Source organism: Eublepharis macularius, chromosome 1, assembly GCF_028583425.1.
Source record: "Eublepharis macularius isolate TG4126 chromosome 1, MPM_Emac_v1.0, whole genome shotgun sequence".
Lineage (NCBI taxonomy): Eukaryota > Metazoa > Chordata > Lepidosauria > Squamata > Eublepharidae > Eublepharis > Eublepharis macularius.
The window spans coordinates 174,932,538-174,955,857 of NC_072790.1; the positions used below are offsets into that span (position 1 = coordinate 174,932,538).

Genomic DNA, 23,320 nt, shown 5'->3' on the forward strand with positions numbered 1-23,320 from the left:
CAGTAAAAATGGGACACACAAGCTTTATTTAACTGGTTTGTAGTGTATAAGCTTTGCATTCCCTAAAGAGTCTGCATTTATGACCCTGAAAAAATAATGAGGTGCTTAATTGTGAAGTAAGTATAAGCCCTTTCACAGCTGTTTTGACTTGATAGACAGGCTGCCAAAGGAACTGGACAATAAACATCTATTTACAGGAAATAAGATGTATAGCAATTTAAAGATTTTATGGTGAATAATTAGTATGGAATGTACAACTGCTCTCAACTTCACTCCACGGAGATTATAAACTCTTCCTACTGGGATTAACACATTGAACTGAGATTTACTTACCAATCTGAAATACTGAGGGGAGATTTGATTCCATTCTCTCTAGACAGGGTTCCTCGTTATTCAAGGCTGAACTTGAATAATGACTGTAACCTTTTTACTACATCTGACATGTTTACTATTCAAATTCTACTACTACACTCCTTAACTCACAGAGATCCTGGTCATAAAACATGTATACAGAAAGCTAGATATGATAAATTCTTAACACAGTGCTTGTTTACTTCACTAAAAACAAGTTTCCTTCAGTTATCTCGGGTTGCCAGGTTCCCTTAACGAGCACTTACCTGTTGGAAAAGCTTCACGTGCTCCTGGCACCAACACAATGACATCACTTTCAGGAGTGACTTTATCATGCTGGCTGTGGAAATGTTCCCATGTTTTGGGGCCCAAATCAGCCACAGGCAAAGCTCAGGAGCAATCCAGCAGCCAGTGCGATGAACATTGCTCCTAGAAGAGATGCTGTCGTGCCCCACCAGAAGCATGCCCACTGTGGGATTCTCCAGGAGGAATTTTGCCTCCTGGGCTTGTTCCCCATGCCTTTTCCCTCTGCTGGCCAGGTGGAGGTGGTGGCGTCTGGGAGTGGGGGATCCTCATCCCCACCAGGGGACTGGCAGCCCTTTGGTAACTTGACTCCAATTTCTAACTAAAAGCCAAAATTAAAAATCTTGTCTAAGCTTATGCTATTACCAAAGCCACCAAAATCCCTGTCTGTCTTTTCCACTTAAGCTACTTCTAGCTCTCTCCACCCGCCCCACATCCAATGGAGTTTCAGGGGCTCTGATTGGCAGGCAATCACTTGGAAGAATATGAGGCCAAATTCAAAGGGTTAGTTCAGAGCCCTGGAGAATAGGCAGGACTTTAGGGGTAATTGCCACACCACCTGTACCCCAGAGTGTGCTCTGGAAGTATTTCAGCTTGGGAAAGAGGAACCTCTGGAAGGTGGGAGCCCTTTCTTCATGTGCACCATGGTTTTTACCCTGAGGCACTTCATGACCAGGAATTGATGAGACCCCAGGTAGGGGCTCAGGCCCTAACTATGTAGTACATAGCATATGAAGAGATAAGGTAAATTTTTCATGGAGGGTACCCCTAACAAAGGAAACCCCTTCCTTCCAAAGTACAGGCAAAAAAAAAAAGACAATTATAGTGGTCCCTTGCCGAGCAAGCACAGAAAGATATGTTTTCCCCCCTCCACGTACTCTTTCCACAGGAATCCTGATGTGCCTATTTTGACACAGAAACAGTGAGTGCACTAAATACTTCACAACACTTGAACCCTGTGCAGAGTTTATTCTTTTCAGTGCCTTTCTCTCATCTTGTGCCTAACTTAACTTCTCACTATGGGTTGAGCCATCTTATATTAGTAGCTACATGATTGCATTCACTGGGGAGGGGGCTCATTGGAGGGGGATTCAAGCAAGACTGAAATATCTGTGTCTATCCCCCACCCTCAGATAGGTCCCTGGGGGGCCAAATGGAGGATGGGGAGGCGTACGGGGGAGTTGTGTAGGGGGCACTTATCTCCAGATGACATCACATCATGACAGGAATGACATCATTCTTGGCGCAATGGGGAAATAATGGGTCACACAGGAGCCAATTGAGTGAAAATCAGCCCAAAACACTAAATTGGGCACTGATTTCCACTCAATCAGCCCCCAGTGTGACCCATTAGTTCCACATTGTGCCACAAATGACAACTTTCCTAGCACAACATGGGTGCATGTGGTGGCCCTCTAGAGATCCTACCCCCGCATTCCCACACTTTTCTTCTGTCAGGTGAGAGGCAGGGGGGTGGAGGCTGGGGGAGGAGAATGCCCCGTCCTCACTAGGGGATGAACAAGCCTACTCTGATTCTGTATCGTCTAACATGGGTACAGCCAAGCCATTTACTCATTCCTACTATTTATTTTACTTTATTTATACCCCACCTGTCAAGGGAGACTCAAAGCAGCTTACATCATTTTCTGCTCCATTTTATTCTCACAATTATAATAATAACAACATTCAATTTATGTACCACCCTTCAGGGTGACTTAACACCCAGTCAGAGCAGTTTAAAAAGTATGTTATTATTATCCCCAAGTACTGCTCACACGGTTCTTCTCAGCTCGGCTAGGTGAGTAGGCAGGATTTTTGCCTCTTTATTACTCCATTATTATCCCCAGAACAACAAAGATCCTGTGAGGTGGGTGGGGCTAAGAGAGCTCCAGAGAACTGTGATTGACCCAAGGTCACCCAGCTGGCTACAAGTGGAGGAGTGGGGAATCAAACCCGGTTCTCCAGATTAGAGTCCCACACTCTTAACCACTGCACCAAACTGGCTCTCCCTGTGAGGTAGTTTAGAGTGAGACAATGGACCAAATTCACCCAGCAAGCTTCCATGGCAGAGTGGGGTTTTAAACGTGGGCCTCCCAGATTCTGGCCCATCACTCTAACCACTACACCACACAGGCTCTTCAAATGATTTACTTGGCAGGATATGTCAAGATTGGATTGTGACCTGTTACATTCTGAATGAATATCGCTACAGAAAAAGCAGATAAAGAGGAGAAATTGAACCTAATAGCTGCAAAATGGCTGGCGAGGTGCAGTTCTGGAGGATGTATAGGCAAGGAAAGCCTCATCCAACAGCCATGAATGGCACTCCTTTCATTCAGCACAGCATTCATTCTAAAATACAGGTTGTGGATTGCCAACTCCCTACTGGGAAATTCCTGGAGATTTGGAGGATGCAGCCTGAAGAGCCAAGGTTGGGGGACAGGAGGGACTTCAGTGGGGTATAATGTCATAGAGTCCAAAACAGCCATTTTCTTCAGGGGAATTTATATCTGTTATCTGGCAGTCAGTTGTAATTCTGGAAGATCTCTGGGCCTCACTTGGAGGTTGGCAACCCTAGTTGTGCCACTGCAATGTCTCTTTTGCTCCATAGCAGTTTAATCCAAATACAAATCTATTCCTTAAGTTCTGTTTATAAAAACTCAGCCTTTGTGATACCTAAATTTCATGAAACCAATGACGAGGAGTCAGACAGTCTCAAAATACTCTATATACATTTTTTGCCATCTCTCATATTACTCCATTAATTTTGCCATTGCTGCAGAACTCCACATGCTTCACAACCATTCTTTTACTGACAAAACAGTGAACTAGCGACATATACTGCTCACTGATATTTCTGTTGCAGTTAGTAATAAATTCCATACAAAGTCAAAGTGCTCTCCCTTAACTACTCCACTCAGATTCCCCAAGTAAGATATTAATAGGATTAAGTGGTAAATTGTACTTACTCATCAGATTGATTGCATATAAGTTTTTTTCCCCAGGAGAAAAAAAAATTGGTATTTGTGTTCAGTGAAAGAGCGGGAACCATTCATACATTGATTGAGTGACTGATTAGTCACAACTAGAGGTTTGGGTTTACTGAGAAGAGATTCATGATGAGCGACAGGCCATTTTTATCTCTCTTCTGAACCAGTTCTTCTCTGCTGCTTCATTTATAAAACAAAGCCAACCTGCTTTAAGGCTTATCAAGTTGAAACAACAATGTATCATTAGCAAATGGAGTGCATGTTGCCACAGTTGAAAAAGAAATTGATTGAACTATCTGTATTCTAGATCTCTTGCATTAAAGCTCCCAGGAAGACGTTGGTTGCATGCTAAGTGCAGGGTCGAATCCACATTACCTCTTTTTTCCCGGTTGTTCTCCACATGAAATCCGCATTTCAGAGTGCCGGTCACATTACCCAATCCTCTACACGCATCTCTCTCGGATTTCCATCGGATTGCTAGTAGCGGTTTTCTTGCGGGAGTTTCACGATGGACGTGAACGCTTGCGAGCGCAATTTTCGCGCTCCTTTTTTAAACAGCCGTCAATCAAGTCTCCCCTTCCTTTCCTTGCGTTCCCATTGGCCGATTCCACCAGAGATGGCTCATAAGCGATTTCTCCTATATTTCCCCTTTATTTGCTTTCGTTGCTTGGTTCAGCAACATCCGATTTCTCAAAAGCCAAACTTTTTTCTCATTAACATCTTTTTAGTGGCCCAACCACCCGAATATCCTCTTCCCCCCCCCTCCTCTTTTAATTTTTTTTTTAAATAGATCTGTCATAGCGAAATTTCGTAGTGTGTTCCAGCGCAACAAAGATCACATTTAACCGCCGTCCTAACGCCTCCTGCCTCGGCCCATGTATACAGTGCTCTTGAATGATACCACAAACAAGTTTTTAAAATCTGTTGTGTTTCTTGTTCCTTGAGAAATGTCTCTTTTAATTTTTTTGGCTTTTTTAAAACTTAAGACATCGTGACGCAGTGACGATAGATCAAAATAAAAAGCTTTGAATGTCCAACCCGGAATTATTTTGTTGGAATGTTATTAAATCGTTTGGTCAGGGTGTGTCTCGTGGCTGGCGCTTGTCACGACCGAAGGTTGAGCACCACGGGGACACTTGGCTAGGGTGCCTTTTCTGGGCGCAATACTTTTTTTATTCCCACATAACAAAATATCGCTATTCCAAAGATTCATTAAAAAAAAAAATTAGAAAAAAAAGGATCAGAGAATCGAGGGAAGATTTACGTGCCGCACAGACAGAATAGGAATCAATTGTGTTCCTTGCAAAAATATTAGTAGATAAAGAAAGTTTGTCAATCTTGGATTAACAGGGGAAATGCTGTCCAAAAACATGCAGAAAACATTTTGAACATCGAACACCTTTCTGTTGCTCTTAAAGAAACGCTTCTTATTTCTGGTGACCCAATTTTTTAGTTCCACATTGACATCCATGAACTTAAAATAGATTCCCTTGAAATCTTATCTGTATTTCCATTCCTGTTTTGCTGTAAAATTTGGTGTTATGCCTGGGGACACAATGGAGAAAGCATTCTGAAGATACAGTGAATACAGACAGAATGCTAAATTTAAAGTTGTGATGTGGCGTTCTGTGGGTTCTTTGTGGTTCTTCGTGTTTGGCACCTGTCTCAAACCTGTGTGCCAACCAGGCTGGAGACTACGACGTTTGGCCCCCCGATTGGAGTGATGAATGGGAAACCTAGGATATCAGCAGAATCATTCTGGACATCATATTCAAAGTGTCCTTCGGCATCCTCCACTTTTAAACAGCTCCTTTTGTTCCACGCCAGTAGAAGAAAAAACACATCTGGATATCCAGCACAGATAGGGGCCCGCCTGTAAATTCTGTTAATTGGCGTCACGTGTAGTTCATTTCCATCACACCCAATCTAAGACACTGGGGACTGATTGATTCAGCACTCCATTCAGAAAATCATGCATTCAATGCCAGTTTCACCCATTGATTTCATCTCCCACATTAATGGACTGTGCTTTTGAGAGGGAAGAACGGGTAACACCAGGAGCGGCACATTCCAGACGAATCAGAATTGGTGTTTTTGTATTACGCTGTGCCAACAAATTTCAGCTTGATGTCTCCATGTGCTGTGGCGGAACAACCAGTTTCTTGGGCCATTTAAACTACAGGTCATATCACATTATTTCTCAACATCAGCAATTTAGAGCCCAATGATGCCATTGGGGTGATGATCCTTAAATTGTCAGTGCTTCCCTCGTCTGGAAAACTGAGTCTGGTGACATGATGACAGGGGGGATGCTTGTGAGGTGCTTGTGGAACAGTGTAATCCACCATTTGCCACTTATATAACATGTCCCAAAAAACCTACAATTGTGTCAAGTCAACTGTGGCAATCAGAATTTGACACATGAGACTAAACTTTGGCAGGTAAGGCTAATGAAGTTCGAGGTCACGATAAATACAAACACTTCACGTGTTTGCCGGGGATGCGGGAAATTAGAAAAAAGGGGGTGCAGAGAAAACCTATGATGATGTGGGACATTGTACCAACAAGGGGTGGGCATTGATTGTAATTTGGGAAATCTAGTGGACAGTCCAGACAGCCATTACACCTATCTTATGGATGCATAGACATGGACCACGTACAGAGAAAATATCACTGTGACATCATGGAAAATATTTTTTTAATTTAAGGAAAAAATTCAGCAAAAGAGAACCACAAAAAAATTTTTTTTTTTAAATGAACAGCTCAACAATAAACTGTGGGGGAAGGGGAAGAAAACTTGGGTAACTATATACAGTGGTGAGAACAATCAGGGTGCATCCCCAGAGGCAGAGGGACGATGTCTCCTTCTCTCACGGCGCTCCATCACATTTACTCGCCGCCCTAGGCGTGCTAGTCGGTCCTCCACGCTGCTCAACCTCTCTTGCACATTTGAGACTGAATTTGGGAAAGAAAAGTGTTTTTGAGAGACGGCACCCAAAAAAAGGGTGACAGCACCATTCAGAGCAAAAACTTACTGGATGATCCTAGCCTCTCCTCCATCCTCTCCATGGCCGTGAACAGATCTCCTATCCCTCTGCGTTGGGCTCTTCCAGGGGGAGCAGACCTTCTGCTGGTTGAGGGACCCTCCTCCGACCGTTCCAGTTGGCTTTCCTGTGCACTAGCTTCAGAAATGAAAGGAAGAAATCAAAGTCTTGTAAAACGGTTTGGCCACAGCAGTTATAACATCATGGCTGATCCACTGTGGCATCAACCTCCAGATTCTCTGATTTCATTTCAATGATTACAGAAAAATGGGAACTCTGTTATAGCACCAGCAAATAAAACATCGGAAAGCATTAATTTTTTTTTCTTGCTGTTACAAAGGAGATAAAAAAAGGCTGACAATTATTTTTTTTCACAGCACACTTTTGAAATCGTGGAAAAGGCCGGTGGGTGGTGATGCTCCGTGCTTGGGGCACCGCTGTCATATACAACTTCCCCTCCATCCATGGAAGTGTGGAAGCGAATGTGGTCCCACTCATCCATGGACACATTCTATGAAGGTTGATGGTCAAGTGCACGGTGTGGGAAAGCATCAGTTGCTGGTCTGCCTGATTTTAGGTGGGGAAGAATATATTAGGCAAATACATGCTTACCAGGGGGTGCCTGTTCTGATCCCTGTGCAGGGTCCTCAGAGGAAGCTTGCTCCCCAGCCACCTCAAGCGCCTCCTGCTCCTCGTCTGCTCTTGCCTCCCCCACGGCAGCGGTGGGAGCTCTACCACGGAGAAGGGCTGCAAAGTGAAGAAGAAATGTTGGCACACTCCATCAAACCATTGCAATCGGAACATTCATGACAAAAAGGTGCAACAAAGATAACACCAGCAACTGTGCACCGTGATGAACACAGCGGCTCGACACATGCCACATTCCCAAACTTGGGGTCCCTCACGCCGAGCATAAAAAAAAAGGTTTCTTTGTAGGAGAAAAAAAATCCGCTATTGCAATAAAACGGCGTTGTGCGACGATTACGGGGGGGGGGGGAATGGAATCTCAGCTCTCCCCCCACCATCTAACTTTTTGCCTGGTTTCTCCACATTGACGTGCACTTAACTGCGTTGTTAATTTAAAATTAAATGCTTTTAAGAGGTTCTTACCAGCATGATGACGGGATTGCCAGCTTGGCCTTCCGGCGAGATCCCAGAGGTTCATCATGGACGCAAAGTACGGGGGCTTTCCACTCTGGCGAGGGATCCCCTGCCAGGCTTCCAGCGCCCCGTAGAAGTCCCCCTTCACCCTCTTGAACTTCGATCTGCACTGTTCGGGGGTCCTGCTGTGACCACGGGCACACATCTGCCTCGACAGCTTGTGAAATATAAGCTTCGTGGGCAGATGTGTGCTCCTCATTACACGCGCCGCTTTTCCGGAGCGTGCAACGAGGTCCAGCAGGGTCTCCACCTCTTCATCCCGCCAGAAGACTCCTTTTGCCGCTGCTGCCATACTTGTTCCTAAACGAAATACCGAAAATGTGCTGTTGCATAAATAAGCATGCCTTCATAACGGCTCCATAAAGGCGCGGAAAAAAAGGCTGCTGATTGGACGCGCTTAAACAGGATGACCAATCGGTGTTAAGGATTTGATTTCGGCGCCAAATGCTGTTGAATGAACACTATGTTCTCCCACACTCATGGGAAGGCCCTTTCAGGCCAATAATTTTTATTTCTGCTACTTGAGGTCCAGTGAAGCACGAGAAAGCATTTTTAACAAGAACAGGGGTTGATTTCTTATCAACAAATTGGTTCAATTTTCACATCGCATTACAGTTCTTTTCACGATACATTTTCCTGGCGCGCCAATGCTTCATCGAAAATTCGTCATAGCGTTATTTTGTCACATTAAAATTAATTAGGCAAAGGAACGGGTGGTGGCTGCAGCGCATGCGCAATTAACGGCTTGGATTTCCGGCGGGAGAACAGTGCTTGGTCGACGGATCACAGTGCAGTGGACTGCCCTCCATTTGCTTTCTTGCAGACGTGGGGAGAGAAGAGCAACCGACACTCTGATCTGCGGACACCATCATAAACAATTGTTTTTTGAAAATGTCGGCCACTGCTCCTGCGGCTCCACGATCAGCGACATGGAGGGAAAAAGAGGTATTGGACCTCCTTTCTTTCTGGGGGGAGGACAAGATACAGGACGCCCTTAGAAGCTCCCACAGGAACTTAGACAACTTTGAAAAAATTTCCAAAATGATGTCCTCACGTGGTCATCGGCGCACTGCATTGGAATGCAGGAACAAAACAAAAAGTATGCGGTTGGAGTACAAGCGCGTCATAGCACACAATTCCACCTCTGGAAACGGCCCCATTACATGTCCTTTTTTTCGTGAGCTGGACAGTATTCTAAGAGGGGACGCAAGTGTAAAACCTAAACGGATAGCGCGAAGCATTTCTTTTGCCCAAGGACCCCCGCAGATAAGCGCCCCCAGGGAAGTGATGGAGGGATCGGAGGAACTCTTCTCGCACGACATGCAGACGATAGATGCTGCACCGCTGTGGTGCTCTTCTCCAAATCCCATGGCAGCACGTGAGTGATGGAGCGTTGATTATTCTAGTTCAGAGCTATGATTTTTCTTCCTTTTCACATTTCCCTGTCTATGAAATCGTAACACCTTTATTGATTTCACGTTTATAGCGCAGAACACGTCATCATCCACCGATGCCAGTGAAGAGGATCTTGACCGCACCATAGATGGACTTGCTGACAAGGGTGAGCATTGTTTTGACAGGTTGCTCCAATGGTGGCCCACCCAAAAACAGTCCCTGGAAAGGCTGAAGACATCTCGAAAGTGGGAACGCCAAGATGAGAGTGCTTGTTTTAGGGGAAAAAAAGGGCACGACCTCAGGTTTGCAAGATATGGGAAAGTCTGTCAGTGATGGGATGGTTTGGAGGTCTTTCATTTATGGGGATGATGTGACATCATTGGCCACACCGTGGAGGTTGTCTTAGACTTATGGTTTCCAATCGTCAACTGTCCACTCCTGCCCAGGCCATCCATGCAAGCAACACCACGGTTTATCCGTTCTATATTTACCAAAATGCATGGATGGAGTTGGCTTTGGATTCAAATATATTTTTGATCAGTCTCCTTTTCATTAATGGATGCCTGACTTGAACTCCAATCTCTACACTCGAAGCATATAAACCCAGTGCCCAGCTTCAGGGACAGATGAACACAGGAATATGAGACCGTGGACGGGTGCACGGACTGGTGCAATTTTCTGTGTGAGACATTCCGGTCCACTAAAAGGCTGAATAAGGGGTAGATGACAGAGGGCACATTCAAAATCTGTTTCAGGTTTTCAGGGCCACCTCTTTGTCGTTATAGTGGTGCAAAAAAAAATGTCAGACGTCCCATTACAGCTCCTATCATCTCTTATATATTGCTAGTGGCACAGATACAAATAAGAAAAGAGGACAACGCAGAAGACAGTGCCTGCGAAGTGAATGTTTGAATTGTATTTATCTATATCAAATCCCCGTGTTTTTCAAACAAATCACATTTAAAACCTATCAATTTTCAGAAAACGACACTACAGGTGCAAACGCAGTAGAGGACGACGACAGTGATTCAGACCTTCCCCTGGGGCATCGTTCACGCTATAACACGGGTAAGCTTAGTTGATCTGCAGAATCTAAAAGAGTCCAGTTGCACCTTTGAGAAGAGACAATTGCAGAGTGGCATAAGCTCTCCTGAATCACGTTATCTTTGTCTGACATATGAAACAGAGCATGGTCAAATATAGAGGGGGGGAGAGAAGTGGAGGAGAGAGCTGAGTCATCTTGGGAGGCCGGAGGGTGCCTCACAATCGTTCCTTTTATGTCACATGTCCAAAATCTCCATTCTTTGTGTGCGACTGTTGGCCTCCAAGGCAGTTGCCCTGTTAGTTTCTGTAAGCCCAACAGCAAGACCATAATATCCCCTTGGCGTGTGACCCTCCTATAGACACAGACCTACCCGCAAGATGAATTAAAAAAAAAAAATTTTGTTCCCAGAAGCCCACGCCAGGTGTCACCGAGCTCACCCAGACCCCACCTGGTGCAATAAAATCTGTCACCTGTTTCACTGTGAACAGCATGCATAGTCCCCATTCTGAACCAAATGGAACGGATGAAATTTTCATGTGTGTTGTAATTCATCGGCCACGCAGGGTGCATAGGTTAGAAAAAAAAAAAATTGGGACAAACTACGGCTACCTTACAGTCTGCATTGGATTTTCCCAGAAGAGTGTAGTGTTCTCCCACTGGTAGCTGAAATTTCCCATTTATCATGTAAGATTTTTGTCAATGTATTTTTTCTCGCATTTGTTGGCTGGTTTCTCAGATCTGCAGCGCGCATTGAACTGCACCTTGCACCCCTCAATTGATAATGCCAACACTGTTGATGTGATCTGCACTGACATGAATCACAGTTCCAAAAATTAATTCTGAGGGACACCCAGACACCGTCTTGGATCACCTATCCTCTTTAATGGTTGCTCCCACCATATATGTTCTGATGTTGTCAGGATTTCAAGGAAATTCTTGATTTGGCATAACATTGAAAATGGTCAGAATGTGCTCACTGTGGCACATTGCAAGAGCAACGTTGGTCAGCATTGGTGTAAAAGGCAGATCAGGACACAGCACGTCTCCTCGCTATCTAAAGCAGATAAATTGGTCTCTCTCACTAACGCAGTTTTAAACATAATAGCTTTGACTGCTGCCAGTATGTCCTCCATGTTATTTCTGTACAACCCATATGGCAAGTGGCATTGTAAAAGCCTTCCAGTTATGGAAAAACCTTGATGCTTGTGCATGCATGGTTATCAAAAGATGTGGAACACATTGGCCTCGGCGGGGGCAACGGGATGAACTAGGCCGAAATCTGTTATGTGGGTTTTGGAAGTCATGGGGAAGTGCCCAAACTATGAAGCCTGCTGCTGGCCAACCAAAAAACATGTTGCATCCTTTTCTGCAGGCTTAGATTTCTGAATAATGTCTGAGATGTTAACAATTTATTGATCTGTTGCTCTGACTTACATCCACAGCAGACGGGGCAGATAACAGATGCCTAGCAGAAGTTTCACCGGGAACAAGACTATTCCAACTAAGAAACAGGAGACGCAGAAACGCAGCACTCTATGGAGTAGCCGATGATATGATGCGCCGTTCTCGAGAGGAGCACAATGTCCAGGTTTCCCAATGGCGAACGGACAGAGAGATGCTGTGCAGTTGGAAGGCTGATGAGAACAAGATTCAGAGGGAATTCTTGGATCACACTAAAATGGAGAGTGAGAAGTTTGCCGAGGCCTGGAAACAGAACATTTCGGTGATGTCTGATGCTGTGAACACTTTGAAGTCATTGGGACAGATGCTCGCCCAACAGCGTCAAATCATCCCCCCAACACACGATTATGGGCAAACCGCCCTACCTGCCTCACAGGCCACCCCGAAGAAGGCAGCAGCGAGGCGTTCCTGTGTTGGCAAAGCCAGGGAGAGGCTGACGCTTTGAGGAGCTATGTTCTGCGTTGCCCTCCTTATTTGCCACATATCATGGTTTTTGGCAGCAAAGTTCATTTGACAGATTCCATTGCACTGGTGACCCCTTAATGGTCTTTATCTATTGTATTTGAAATAAATGTGTGTTAAGGAGTTGTCGCCCCAGTCATGTATGTCTGTTTTAAAATTCTTAACTTTCTGGGATCAAATGGAATCATCAAGGTATAAGATGATGGCCAATCGTTTCCAATGTTGACTCCCTTTTTTTTTTCAACGCAATCCCCAAAGTTTAGGAATATTTAACATCAGACAAGACAATGAAATTACAGTAAGAATCACATTTGTGTTTCTTTGTGTAAGTGGCATCACTCATGTAGTGACCATTCTAAACAGCCTTCCTGCAAAAAGTGAAACACAGCAGTCACCAATTGAGTGGCGCTTCCCCCCCCCTTGATTGCAACATGCGGCTAAGTTATATTTTTGGGAGGAGCACTTGCAGTCCAAATTGGAAATTTGGGGGGGGGGCCCTATTCCAGACTTGGCCAAAAATACCATGACCAACTGTGAACGATGTATGCGGGGGACCACTCAGCTGTGTGGGAATGTATTGTCTGCATGTGCCAGGACTTGAATTCACATCCACCGCTTGTCTGACAGCACCCCAATAATCAATAGTCTTTTGAGTTCAGTTAACCAAATTTTTTTTTTATTTACACAGATTAGAGTTGCTGGTTGAGACCATTTATGTTCCCCTTGGTTTAGCAGCTTTTTGAAGCAGGTTAGCCGATGTCCATCACTTGCCGCACTGAGGGAGGCAACATCAACTTGTCGAATCTAGGCCCATATACTTGGCCAGGGCATCCCTAACCACCTTTCCTTCGGCAAGATGCCTGTGATGGGTGGTCAACTCTTGTCCCTCTCCATGAGAAACAAGTATTGTCTCTGGGGCTGCTCCGCGGCCAGTGATGGGATGTCCCCGGCTTTCACAGAGGTTGTGCAAAACAACACATGCTGTCACCACAGCGATGACGTTGTGCTCCCTAACTTGGAGGCGGTGTGACAGACACCTCCACCTGGCCTTCAGTCTTCCGAAACAACATTCCACCACGTTCCTGGCTCGCGATAGGCGGGTGTCAAACATTTTCTGAGCTTGTGTGGTTGCCGTTCTCCCGTAGGGCTTCATAAGCCACCTACGCATGGGGTAGGCTCCATCGGCAATGACCACCGGGGGTATTCTTACACCGTCCACCACCATGAAAGGGTTTCCCGGAATTAGTGAGCCACTATCCATGGCAACACAGAAGGCGGAGTGGGCAAACACGAAGGCATCGTGGTTCTTCCCACTCCACCCCACCTCGGCGTCCACAAATCTTCCCCGGTGATCAACTGTGCCTTGGAGCAGAATCGAGGAATAGTTCTTGCGGTTGCCGTACTGATCTGGGCGGCCTCCAGGAGCGCAGATTGGGATATGCGTTCCATCAATAGCTCCCACACAGTGCGGGAAACCCATTCTACGGAAACCGTCCATTATCTGGGAGAAAGAAAAAAGAAAGGAAAAAAAAAGTCATAGTGCTATCAGGCAAACTGTGCTTTAAAGAATCATCATCACTCAGCGATGTCTAGTTCTTAAACACCCTGAAAGGGTTATTTTTGTAAATTGAATTTAGGATTTTTTTGCATTCTGAAATGTTGGGTGGAGGTTCTCTTATGTTTGGTGTAATTTAAATTGAATGATCCACATATCCACACAAGTCTCTCTCTTCTCACCCTTTGGCAATAAAGGTGACCGTTGGTGGTTTAAAAATCAGCATCTTTTTGAGGCCACTAACTGGCCCACCAAATTGGGATCGTCTTGTGCCTTGCTAGAGGGAACGAGAACGGGTGTGAGACGGGCCCATGACAATTGGGTCCATTCTGGACTCAAAATTCCACCCCGGGCCACAGAGGCCTCTATTTTTTCTAACCCTGGAGACAGGTGTTTGGCGGTGTATGAGGCACTGTTTTTCGGGGTAAACCAAAACATCCCCCCAGGTAACAAATTAACTAGAAATTGTTGGAGAGTGGGATAACAGGTCGGATAAGGTGCCTTGCACGTTGTGTTTACTTTGCTTTCACAATGCCACCCAGAGCCACCATGAAGGGAGACGTTTCTCCCCATAGAAAACCATGGAGATTTTAGGAGGATTCGTGGAGAATTGGATGGGAGGGGGGGTAAACTTGTATCCCCATATTTCAAAGTATTCCTAAATTTGGAGGTTTGACAAAGGAGGGTTAGGAGAAGGTGTTCGACAACTGTGTAACGATTTGGGTCACACAGTAGGGGGAAAGACCAAACTGCATTCCTGCACACCACCCCACCTATGTAAACCAAATGTTTATATCACAGAGGCAAAAAAGGCAATCCCTCTCCACGACAATTCATTTTGTTAACTGCTTCAGATCACACGGCGAGGGGTGTGTGTGTGTGTCAGTTGTTGCCCCTCTTTTTCTTAAAAAAAAAGGGATTTGTGTGGTGGAAGAACACACTATGAGGGTTGAATGCCATTGCATGCTTAAGGTGTCTGTGGGCAATGTTCACTCACACTCAAACAAACACATAGGGTTGTAGATTTTGAGAGGGTTTCAAAATTACCTTTAAAATGACTGGGAGAGGGGGATGATGTACACACCAGAGTGTTGTGTACTGGTCGTTCCGTTAATGTCACAATTTTTTTTTAAACGATAAATTGTAATAGCGAAATTTTGATATTTCAAAATAAAAATTACCTGTCCAATCGCTCTTCCGAAGGAGACAGTCTTCGATAGAAGTTCCACCTCGACCGCGAGGCAGAACTCGACCACCGCGGAGGCTACCGTTGACTTCCCAATCCCGAACAGATCGCTCGCCACCTGGTAGCTTGTTCCGCTGGCCAGCCACCAAATTGCAACCGCGACTCGTCTCTCCACCGATATTGCAGAGCGAAGGGAGGTGTTTTGACGCTGCAGCCTTGGACGCAGGGCTTCCACCAAGTCGATGAAGGTCCTCTTGGACATCCGGAAGCGGCGCATCCACCGACGGTCATCCCAGTGCACCAACACGATATTCTCCCACCAGTCGGTGCTTCTCGGGTATACCCAGTGCTGCCGTGGCTCCTCCATCTGCGCAAGCAGGAACCAATGTTGGAAGCGCTGCCGGCGCCGTATTCTGGAGCGCGTCCAGGCGACGGTGGAGACTGAATCCTGGAACAGAATCCTGGCTGCAGCTCTGCGGCGTTGGGCTGAATAGCGCCGGTAAGCAAGAAGCAGCTGCGTCTGGCAAGCCAGCAACGTAAACATCAGCTGTCCGATGAGGGCGACTATAGGATCCATACCCACAACCGAATCGGCAACAGTAACCACAACGACACCAAGCACACCAACCATCCGCTCACACCCACAAATAGATTTTGCCGAGAACCTTCCCTTTTATAGACCATTCGAATCGCCCGCCCAAAAAAGTTAACCAGTGGCTATCGAGATGTTCACGTGATTTGTCGCTTTGTTGATGTTTCCTCATATCGATAAAACGAAATAACGGAAAAGTGTTTTCAAAAAAAATAAAAAAAAAGGGAGGGAAAAAAAGGTACCGCCCACAAAAGCGGTTGGCGAGCGGACGTGTGACCGGAGGCTCGCGCGAGAAAGCCGGATGGGGAGCCTGAATGTGAACGGAGAAGGAAAAGTTGCGGGTTGGAGGAAACCGAAAGAAAAGCGATTTATAAGCGGGTAATGGGTGAATGTGGATTCAGCCCAGGTCTGCCGCGCTTACAGGAAACCCTGTCTGCCACTAATGAGAAGCAAGAGCTAGAATGACATTTTTAACACACATGTATGTCATCATCTGGATACTTTCATATATCATTTTCCATTTCTACAAAACTTTTTAAAACTGTGGGGTTTCTGTCTCTCAATAGGTAGTGCATTATTTCCTGCATATAAATTGTACCTTTGAAAATGATTTGCCTTGTTTAGGGTTGACTATGAGCAAATCTGAGCTAGCCAATTATTATTGCATTGTATGTTCTGTGTTGCTAGTAGGTTACAAATTCTGAATGTCCTCCTCTGACACATTCTGGACAAGCCTCCTCTGACACATTTTTGCTTGCAGAAGTATTCTGGGGAGGTGTTTTTGCAACTCATTATTTCCCTGTCCTTGTTCTATCCCTCATCCTTTACCATTAATACAGATTTTTTTAAAAACTGATTTTTGTACATATTCTCATATTCAGCAATCTGCACGAATACAAGCTTCTTTTATTTTTCACTGTTGTACATCAGAACTTATTTATTAAGGCAAGGTTTAAGCAAGATGATTCCTCCCTCTGTGGCTAATTCCACATATGCATTCACATGGAGGATGTGATGTATAAATTAAGTGATCATCAATATACCTGATAGTTATTGTGATCATTTCTCCAGCTTTATCAGTCAGGGTATGGCCTGAAATCCATGATGCAGCACTGAGGAAGTCGGTAATGAGGATGGAAGTCTTTAGAGAAATGATGCATGCAAATGGAAAGTGAATGTATGCTGTTATAGAACAAAGCACGATATAGATGCAGTAAATAAGAAATCACAGGAAGTGACATAAGCTGTATTCAGGATTACCTGGATCATGCTCTGTGTTTTTTTCTATGAACTATGTTCCTATCAAACATGTCAAGGTGGTACCCTGCATCAGGCTGTTCTGCACAGCAAGGATTGTGACTGGTAGGAGAAAGGAAGAGAGGAGTTCAACTAAACCCTCCCTATCAGTGATAAAAATATAGGCATTTATTTATTTATTTATTTATTTATTTATTTATGAAATTTGATAGAGATGGGGGTATTGTGTAGGATGCAAACTGTTTTGCAGTCCTCCAGGGAATGCTTTGTGGCATCTCTATTTATTATTGCTAATGGAGATATCCATCAAAGAAAGCAAATTTAGCTTGCAAAGCAGACTACTCTGAACAGCTCTATTATGTTTGGGTGCTCCCTGCAATGCAGCAGATACGGATCAAAACCTCGAGGAAGTGAAGAACAATGTGGTACACATTTCAGAGTCGGCTGGGCAAGAGAACCTAAAGGCTCTGGCCAGGCTATTGGGCTGCAGGTGACATCTCACGGGCTTCTTTACTAGAAGGATCAAAGGTGTGTGCTGCTGAGCAGCATGCTTTAGAAGATACAAGTAAGCTATGTGTGTCTTTTCCCCCTCCCTAAAACTCCCCCTCCTTTTGCTACTGCTTTATCATTAGTAAAAGGAAAAGCACCCTGGAGCTGAATCTCTGCTTATTCTCTTTGGCTGACTCTGCTCATTTGGAGAAGGTAGGTGAGGGATCTTGTGGAAATGAATCAGAGACAGGCAACTGAAGTTGGACCCTATCCAACATATTCCATTGAATCTATAGGAGATATATATACTCACTCACAACAGTCTTTTCATGCCACAAAGAAAATATAAAAAAATGTTGCCAATCTTGCTGAAGCCCTGTTCATTATGTTGTTTCTGTGTGCCACTAAAAGGTAAAGGTAGTCCCCTGTGCAAGCACCGAGTCATTACTGACCCATGGGGGGATGTCGCACCATGACGTTTTCTTGGCAGACTTTTTACAGGGTGGTTTGCCATTGCCTTCCCCAGTCATCTACACTTTACCTCCAGGGAACTGGGTATTCATTTTACCGACCTCGGAAGGATGGAAGGCTGAGTCAACCTTGAGTCGGCTACCTGAACCCAGCTTCTGCTGGAATCGAACTCAGGTCGTGAGCAGAGCTTGGGCTGCAGTACTGCCACTTACCACTCTGCGCCACGGGGCACTCTGTGTGCCACTACTTCTGCTCAAATGTCTCAGTCTAAGAGCCACTTTTGTGTAGGGTGATATCACAAACACAAGGTGGATTTTTCTCCCTCCCCTCTTCCTCAAGCAGACTCCTGAGTCCCCTCCTCATTCTTAAGTGGAGCTTCTATTGAGATATGAGGCACCTTTAGGGGAAGCTCAGTGTTACAGGTTTTGCTTGCAAGGGCACAAGGGCAGTTCCTGGCATGTCCAATTAAATAATCTCAGGAAACTAGTGCTCTCTTGTTGCCTTAAACCCCAGAGAGCTACTGCCAATCAAAGCAGGCAAATCTGAGCTATATGGACCAGTAGTCTGGCTCAGTATCTAAGCTTCATACATGATAAACCAGAAGCAAAGGACAGATTCCATACGTGCAAGACAGACCAATTCCTCATTTTAATCCCAGCTGCCTATGTCTGTTAGCATTTTATCCTCAGAGGTTGCTGTGAGGCATCAGTCTTTCAGAGGCCTCAGAAGGTTGCTGGGGGGAGAAGGAAATGGGAAAGATCCATGGCTGTGAGCACTTTCTATGTATTGTTACATGACCTGGCTCATGGAAAACACTTTCTTGTAAGGATGGGCATGAAAAACCCTTTTGTGAAGAGCCATATGTTAATATTGTACTCCTGTACATGCAGTGAAATACATAATTGTGCAGCTATCACATCTGAGGCAGATTTTGCTGGGGGAGTGGGGGTTACCTCCAGGAAAGTTAGAATATGTGAAGCAGCCTTTTGTTGTATCTAAAAACTCCACTGTCTTAAAATGCTGCAGAGAAGGAAAACAAGCCTTTAGTTTTCCATTTATCAGGTCAGACTGTGTCATAATGCAGCATTCAAATTGTGGCACTGAAAAGCCCTTTTAAAGAGAAGAAAGATAACAGGTAGGGAGAGAAAGAAGCTCAGGAGTATTCCTGGAAATCAATAATACCTTCAATTTATTGAATGTATTTTAGCTTTCATATTGAAGAGACATGAAGCATGCTGAGGTGTGTTAATATAGAGCACACACATACTCTGTGTCATACAGATGGCAGACAGTTTATTAATGAACTGGCATGTGCTGTCACTATTCTCTGCTGAATGAAAACTGAAATATGTATCTGGATTTTGTGGGCCATATATTATACTGGTGGAGGCTCAGTTTTAGCTTTAAAGGGAAAAGACTTTTAGTCTGTCACAGCAGTTCTAAACATTTAATTATTTAGATATTTATACCACACTTTTATCCCCAATTGGATCTCATAGAGGTTTAGAACATTGTTATCTCTTCCTCCATTTTATCCTCTCAACAACATTCCTGTGAAATAGGTTAGGCTGAGAGAGAGTGACTGGCCCAAAGTTGACCAGCAAGATTCATAGCAGAGAAAGGATTCAAACCTGGTTCTCCCAGATCCTAGTCCAACACTCTACCACTACATTTAGAAGTCAATCTCACTGATTTTACTGGAATTTACTTCCAAATCTGTGTGTTTGGGAATGCAGCCTATGTCCCAATTCATATGTTTTAGTGTCAGTGTAGATGCCACCAAGAATGCAAAATTCATGGGTGCTGCTCCAACAGGAAACTTTCTATGCATTAGCTCCCACTGCTCAGGTAGGTTTTAACCACACTAGCAAACCTCCTCTTTTTCAGGGTAGATAGATAAGGTAAAGGTAGTCCCCTGTGCAAGCACCGAGTACTTGCTGACCCATGGGGGACATCACATCATGATGTATTCTTGGCAGACTTTTGTTACGGGGTGGTTTGCCATTGCCTTCCCCAGTCATCTACACTTTACCCCCAGGAAACTGGGTACTCATGTTACCAACCTCAGAAGGATGGAAGGCTGAGTCAACCTTGAGCTGGTTACCTGAACCCGGCTTCCACCAGGATTGAACTCAGGTCATGAGCAGAGCTTGGGCTGCAGTATTGCAGCTTACTACTCTGCGCCATGGGGCTCCTTTTCAGGGTAGATATGTAACAGTTATTTGAACAGTTTTCAAGCTAGATCCTTGAAAGGTAATTTGAACAACTCTAAATGCACACAGTAGAAGAAGTGTGTCTACAGATACTTCACTGTCAGTGCACTCCTAAGCAAAATTACACCCTTCTAAGCCCATTGAGTTCAATGAACTTAAAAGGGTTCAACACTGATTGCAGCAAAAATCACTTTTCAGATGCTCCAAATGAGTAGAATATGTACGTGTGTGTGTGTGTGTGTGTGTGTGTGTGTGTTGTGAATGGAATCGCCAAGGCAAGCTTCATCTCCAACCTACACATATTCAGTGGAATACATACAGAGACAGAGAGAGTGAAGAGGAATGAAAGTGTGTAGTGGTTAGAGTGTTTAGGAGATTTCACATGCAGCCGACTGGGCAATCTTGTTTGTAAGAGATCGCTATAGCAAAAACGTAGCTGTGACATTCATGTGTAGTGAACTGGAAGTCAAGGTAGCTCATGTTTCCTATTCCACTTGTACATCCAGCCCCCTAAAAACAACAACTCTTACACTCTCTCTGTGAGGAAATGTGCAAGGTACAAATAGGAAGATGTGAAAATTCAATTTTAGGCTTGATACTGCAGGCTAACACAAACTGGGACCCATTTCCATTTTTTGTGCCCTTTTATTATAATATGGCACCCAAGATCACTTTCAATTTACAGGGATCTCCAAAATATCATTGGGGTACAGGTTCCAGAAGCATGGGATTGATTCTATGAATCCATTCTAAGAATGACACAGTCATCCTTGCTCCAGCAGAAGTGCAATCTGCCAGAACCAGGTTTCTTGCACCAACGTAAGGCTACATTAGTAGAACAGCTCTGTGTGTTGAATACAGCAAATGCCATATATTGTTCATGGAAAATGAGACCCTTACATGCAGGGCTTTTTTTCTGGGAAAAGAGGTGGTGGAATTCAGTGGGTTGTCCTTGGAGAAAATGGTCACATGGCCAGTGGCCCCGCTCCCTGATCTCCAGACAGAGGGGAGTTTAGATTGCCCTCCGTGCTGCTCAGCGGCGCGTAGGGCAATCTAAACTCCCCTCTGCCTGGAGATCAGGGGGACGGGGCCACCGGCCACGTGACCATTTTCAAGAGGTTCAGGAACTCTGTTCCACTGTGTTCCTGCTGAAAAAAAGCCCTGCTTATGTGATTCTGCCCACAAAATGTACAAGATTAAGCCCTTACACATATTTTCTCTGTTGTGGCCCCTATTTTTGTAGAATGGCCTGCCTGAAGAGGTCAATAGGGCTCCAATGCTTCTGTCATTCTACAAACTACATAAAGCAGTGTTGTTCAGGAGGGATTTTCTATAAAGGTAATAGAATTAGACTATAACAGAGTGGTTCAGTACAGTACTTTATTAAGGAAAAGGGACAGCAGATTATGCTACTCCCTCTGTTTGCTGCACATTTCACTCTGCTGATTCTTTGTATCTGCATTCTGTATCATGTCTAATATGACATGTTTATTCAGATTTCTGTAATTATAGTGGCCAAGTCTCCTGCTGTATTAGGAGACCTCCCACCCTGGACCCCTGTTCCCTGCAGCCACTCAACAGGGCAAAGGTGTGTGTGTGTGTGTGCGGGGGTGGATATGGCATCACAGCAAGGCTACAACATCCTTTCCAGCATGAACCAGAAGTGATATCATCATGTTTGTGTGATACTCTAGGATTGCCCCAAAACTCTATGAAGATTTTTAGCATATCCTAGAGCATTCAACCAATGTCACTTCTGGTTAACACCAGAAATGATATTGCAACCAATCAGGTAGGCCCCCTCCCACTCATAATCTCCAACTGGGTACCAGTGCTAAATTAGCAATCTTATCTCTAATCTTAGTCCTAGTACATTGCTTATTAGATGTCTCTTCATATTAACTGTTTCGATTTATATTGTGTAATACACTTGAGTCTCAGTGAGAAAGGGAGACTATTAATATAGTAAAATGAATAAATGCTAGGATCTTTGTTTTACCTTAAATAAGGATTATTTGATAGGTTTAAAAGAGAGAACAAGTTTCAGAATGCTTCCCTCCTCCCCCAGTAACAGAGGGCAAGGACACAGAAGAAAAAACATAACAGAAGAGGAGCTGTCTTGAAAAGTGGGCTCAACATACAGAAGGTTTTCCTGACATTTGTTAAGAGATGGACATCAGATAATGTCAGATAAGCAATGAGGAAGAGTTGTTTAAAATTACTCTCTCTATATTTCAATATTTTCCAACTTTGTCACAGTTCTGGGTATTATCTGTTTATAGACTGATTTTTTTTCTGGTGGTAACACCAATTATGAGTCTGGACTCCATCCTAGATTTGCTGGACATCTTCCTGACTTTTCTGCCTTCCTAATCATTGAAACAGACTTTTACAGAATGACCTTATGACTGAGAATGTCCATAAGCAAATCAACATACCTTTAGTGTATGAAAGGGATAGATTTCTATTAAGAACAGCTTTATGATATCCCGGCATAAGGTCTGAAAGGGTAGGTTTATGGTGCAGTGGACAAAGTGCTTGAGAAAGTAAAATTCAGATCCTCAGTTAGGAAAATCACCATCTTGTAGCCTGTCTTTCCTTTGCTGTAGTACATCTTCGGACTGTTCTACACGAGCAGCAGAATGAGGCATTCTTGAGGTGACAAAATACTGAGGTGATACAATGGAATGTTCAAACAGCAGGTGAGGGATGGCACATAATTCAAATTTTCTCATCATCAATAATTCTCTGTAAGTGGAAAAAGGTATCTGCTAGATGCTTCAGCCTGTAACAGGGAGGCTGTGGGCATTTTTAGTAATGATCAGGATTCAGCTTTTCCAGGTCATCACAAAGATTAGAAAAACGCAATGATAGTAGTATGTCAATAACCAAATCCTTGGGGATATTTCTCATTGCTGACAGAAGTGGTAAAGACTTACAAAGGATAAGTTTTTGAAAAGGTTAAATGTTGGAGCAGAGGCCATCTGCCTCCAAGTGGTTTGAAGTTGTTAAGATGGCTGCTGGAGTCGTTGCAGTTAGGGCCTCTAGGCCCAAGTTGTATTATATGTAAATAAACCTGTTCAGTTCCATAACAAGCAGCTGGGGTAAGTTCTTCGTGGAACCATCTGGAGGATTTTCCTAAATTTCCATTTTAACAGGAGTAAAGACAGAAAAAGCTTCCCTTGCAGGCTGCAGTCAGTGAAAATGTCATATGACTGTCCCAGTGCAGTGAGACACTGCAGCGCCAGGGCCAAATTTTGGGTGGCTCTTGTTTTCAGATGCATCTCTTGTCATTGCCACTGCTTAGAAGACCAGTGCCTCCTCCCTCACTTCCACTCAGTCATC

The 23,320-nt window shown here is 44.4% G+C and overlaps 1 protein-coding gene and 1 long non-coding RNA gene across 2 annotated transcripts; both read right to left on the reverse strand.

Annotated features, from left to right (window-relative positions):
• Window positions 1-4,444: 4,444 nt before the first annotated feature.
• Window positions 4,445-10,035, reverse strand: LOC129336963 (uncharacterized). The gene is made up of 3 exons (XR_008597763.1): window positions 7,301-10,035; window positions 6,680-6,826; window positions 4,445-6,599 (listed from the first exon to the last, which is right to left on the reverse strand). It is a non-coding gene; the product is annotated as an uncharacterized LOC129336963 (long non-coding RNA).
• Window positions 10,036-13,002: 2,967 nt separating this feature from the next.
• Window positions 13,003-15,934, reverse strand: LOC129324891 (uncharacterized). Its single transcript, XM_054972335.1, has 2 exons — window positions 14,949-15,934; window positions 13,003-13,713 (listed from the first exon to the last, which is right to left on the reverse strand). Exons 1-2 carry the CDS (start codon window positions 15,582-15,584, stop codon window positions 13,003-13,005), a joined length of 1,347 nt encoding a protein of 448 aa, XP_054828310.1. The 5' UTR covers window positions 15,585-15,934.
• Between the last annotated feature and the right edge of the window lie 7,386 nt (window positions 15,935-23,320).

Coding starts and splice junctions, on each gene's coding strand:
- LOC129324891 (XM_054972335.1), bottom strand. CDS start 15,584: ATGGTTGGTGTGCTTGGTGTCGTTGTGGTTACTGTTGCCGATTCGGTT. Junction 13,714..14,948: donor TCGGAAGAGCGATTGGACAG/GTAATTTTTATT, acceptor TCTTTCTCCCAG/ATAATGGACGGTTTCCGTAG.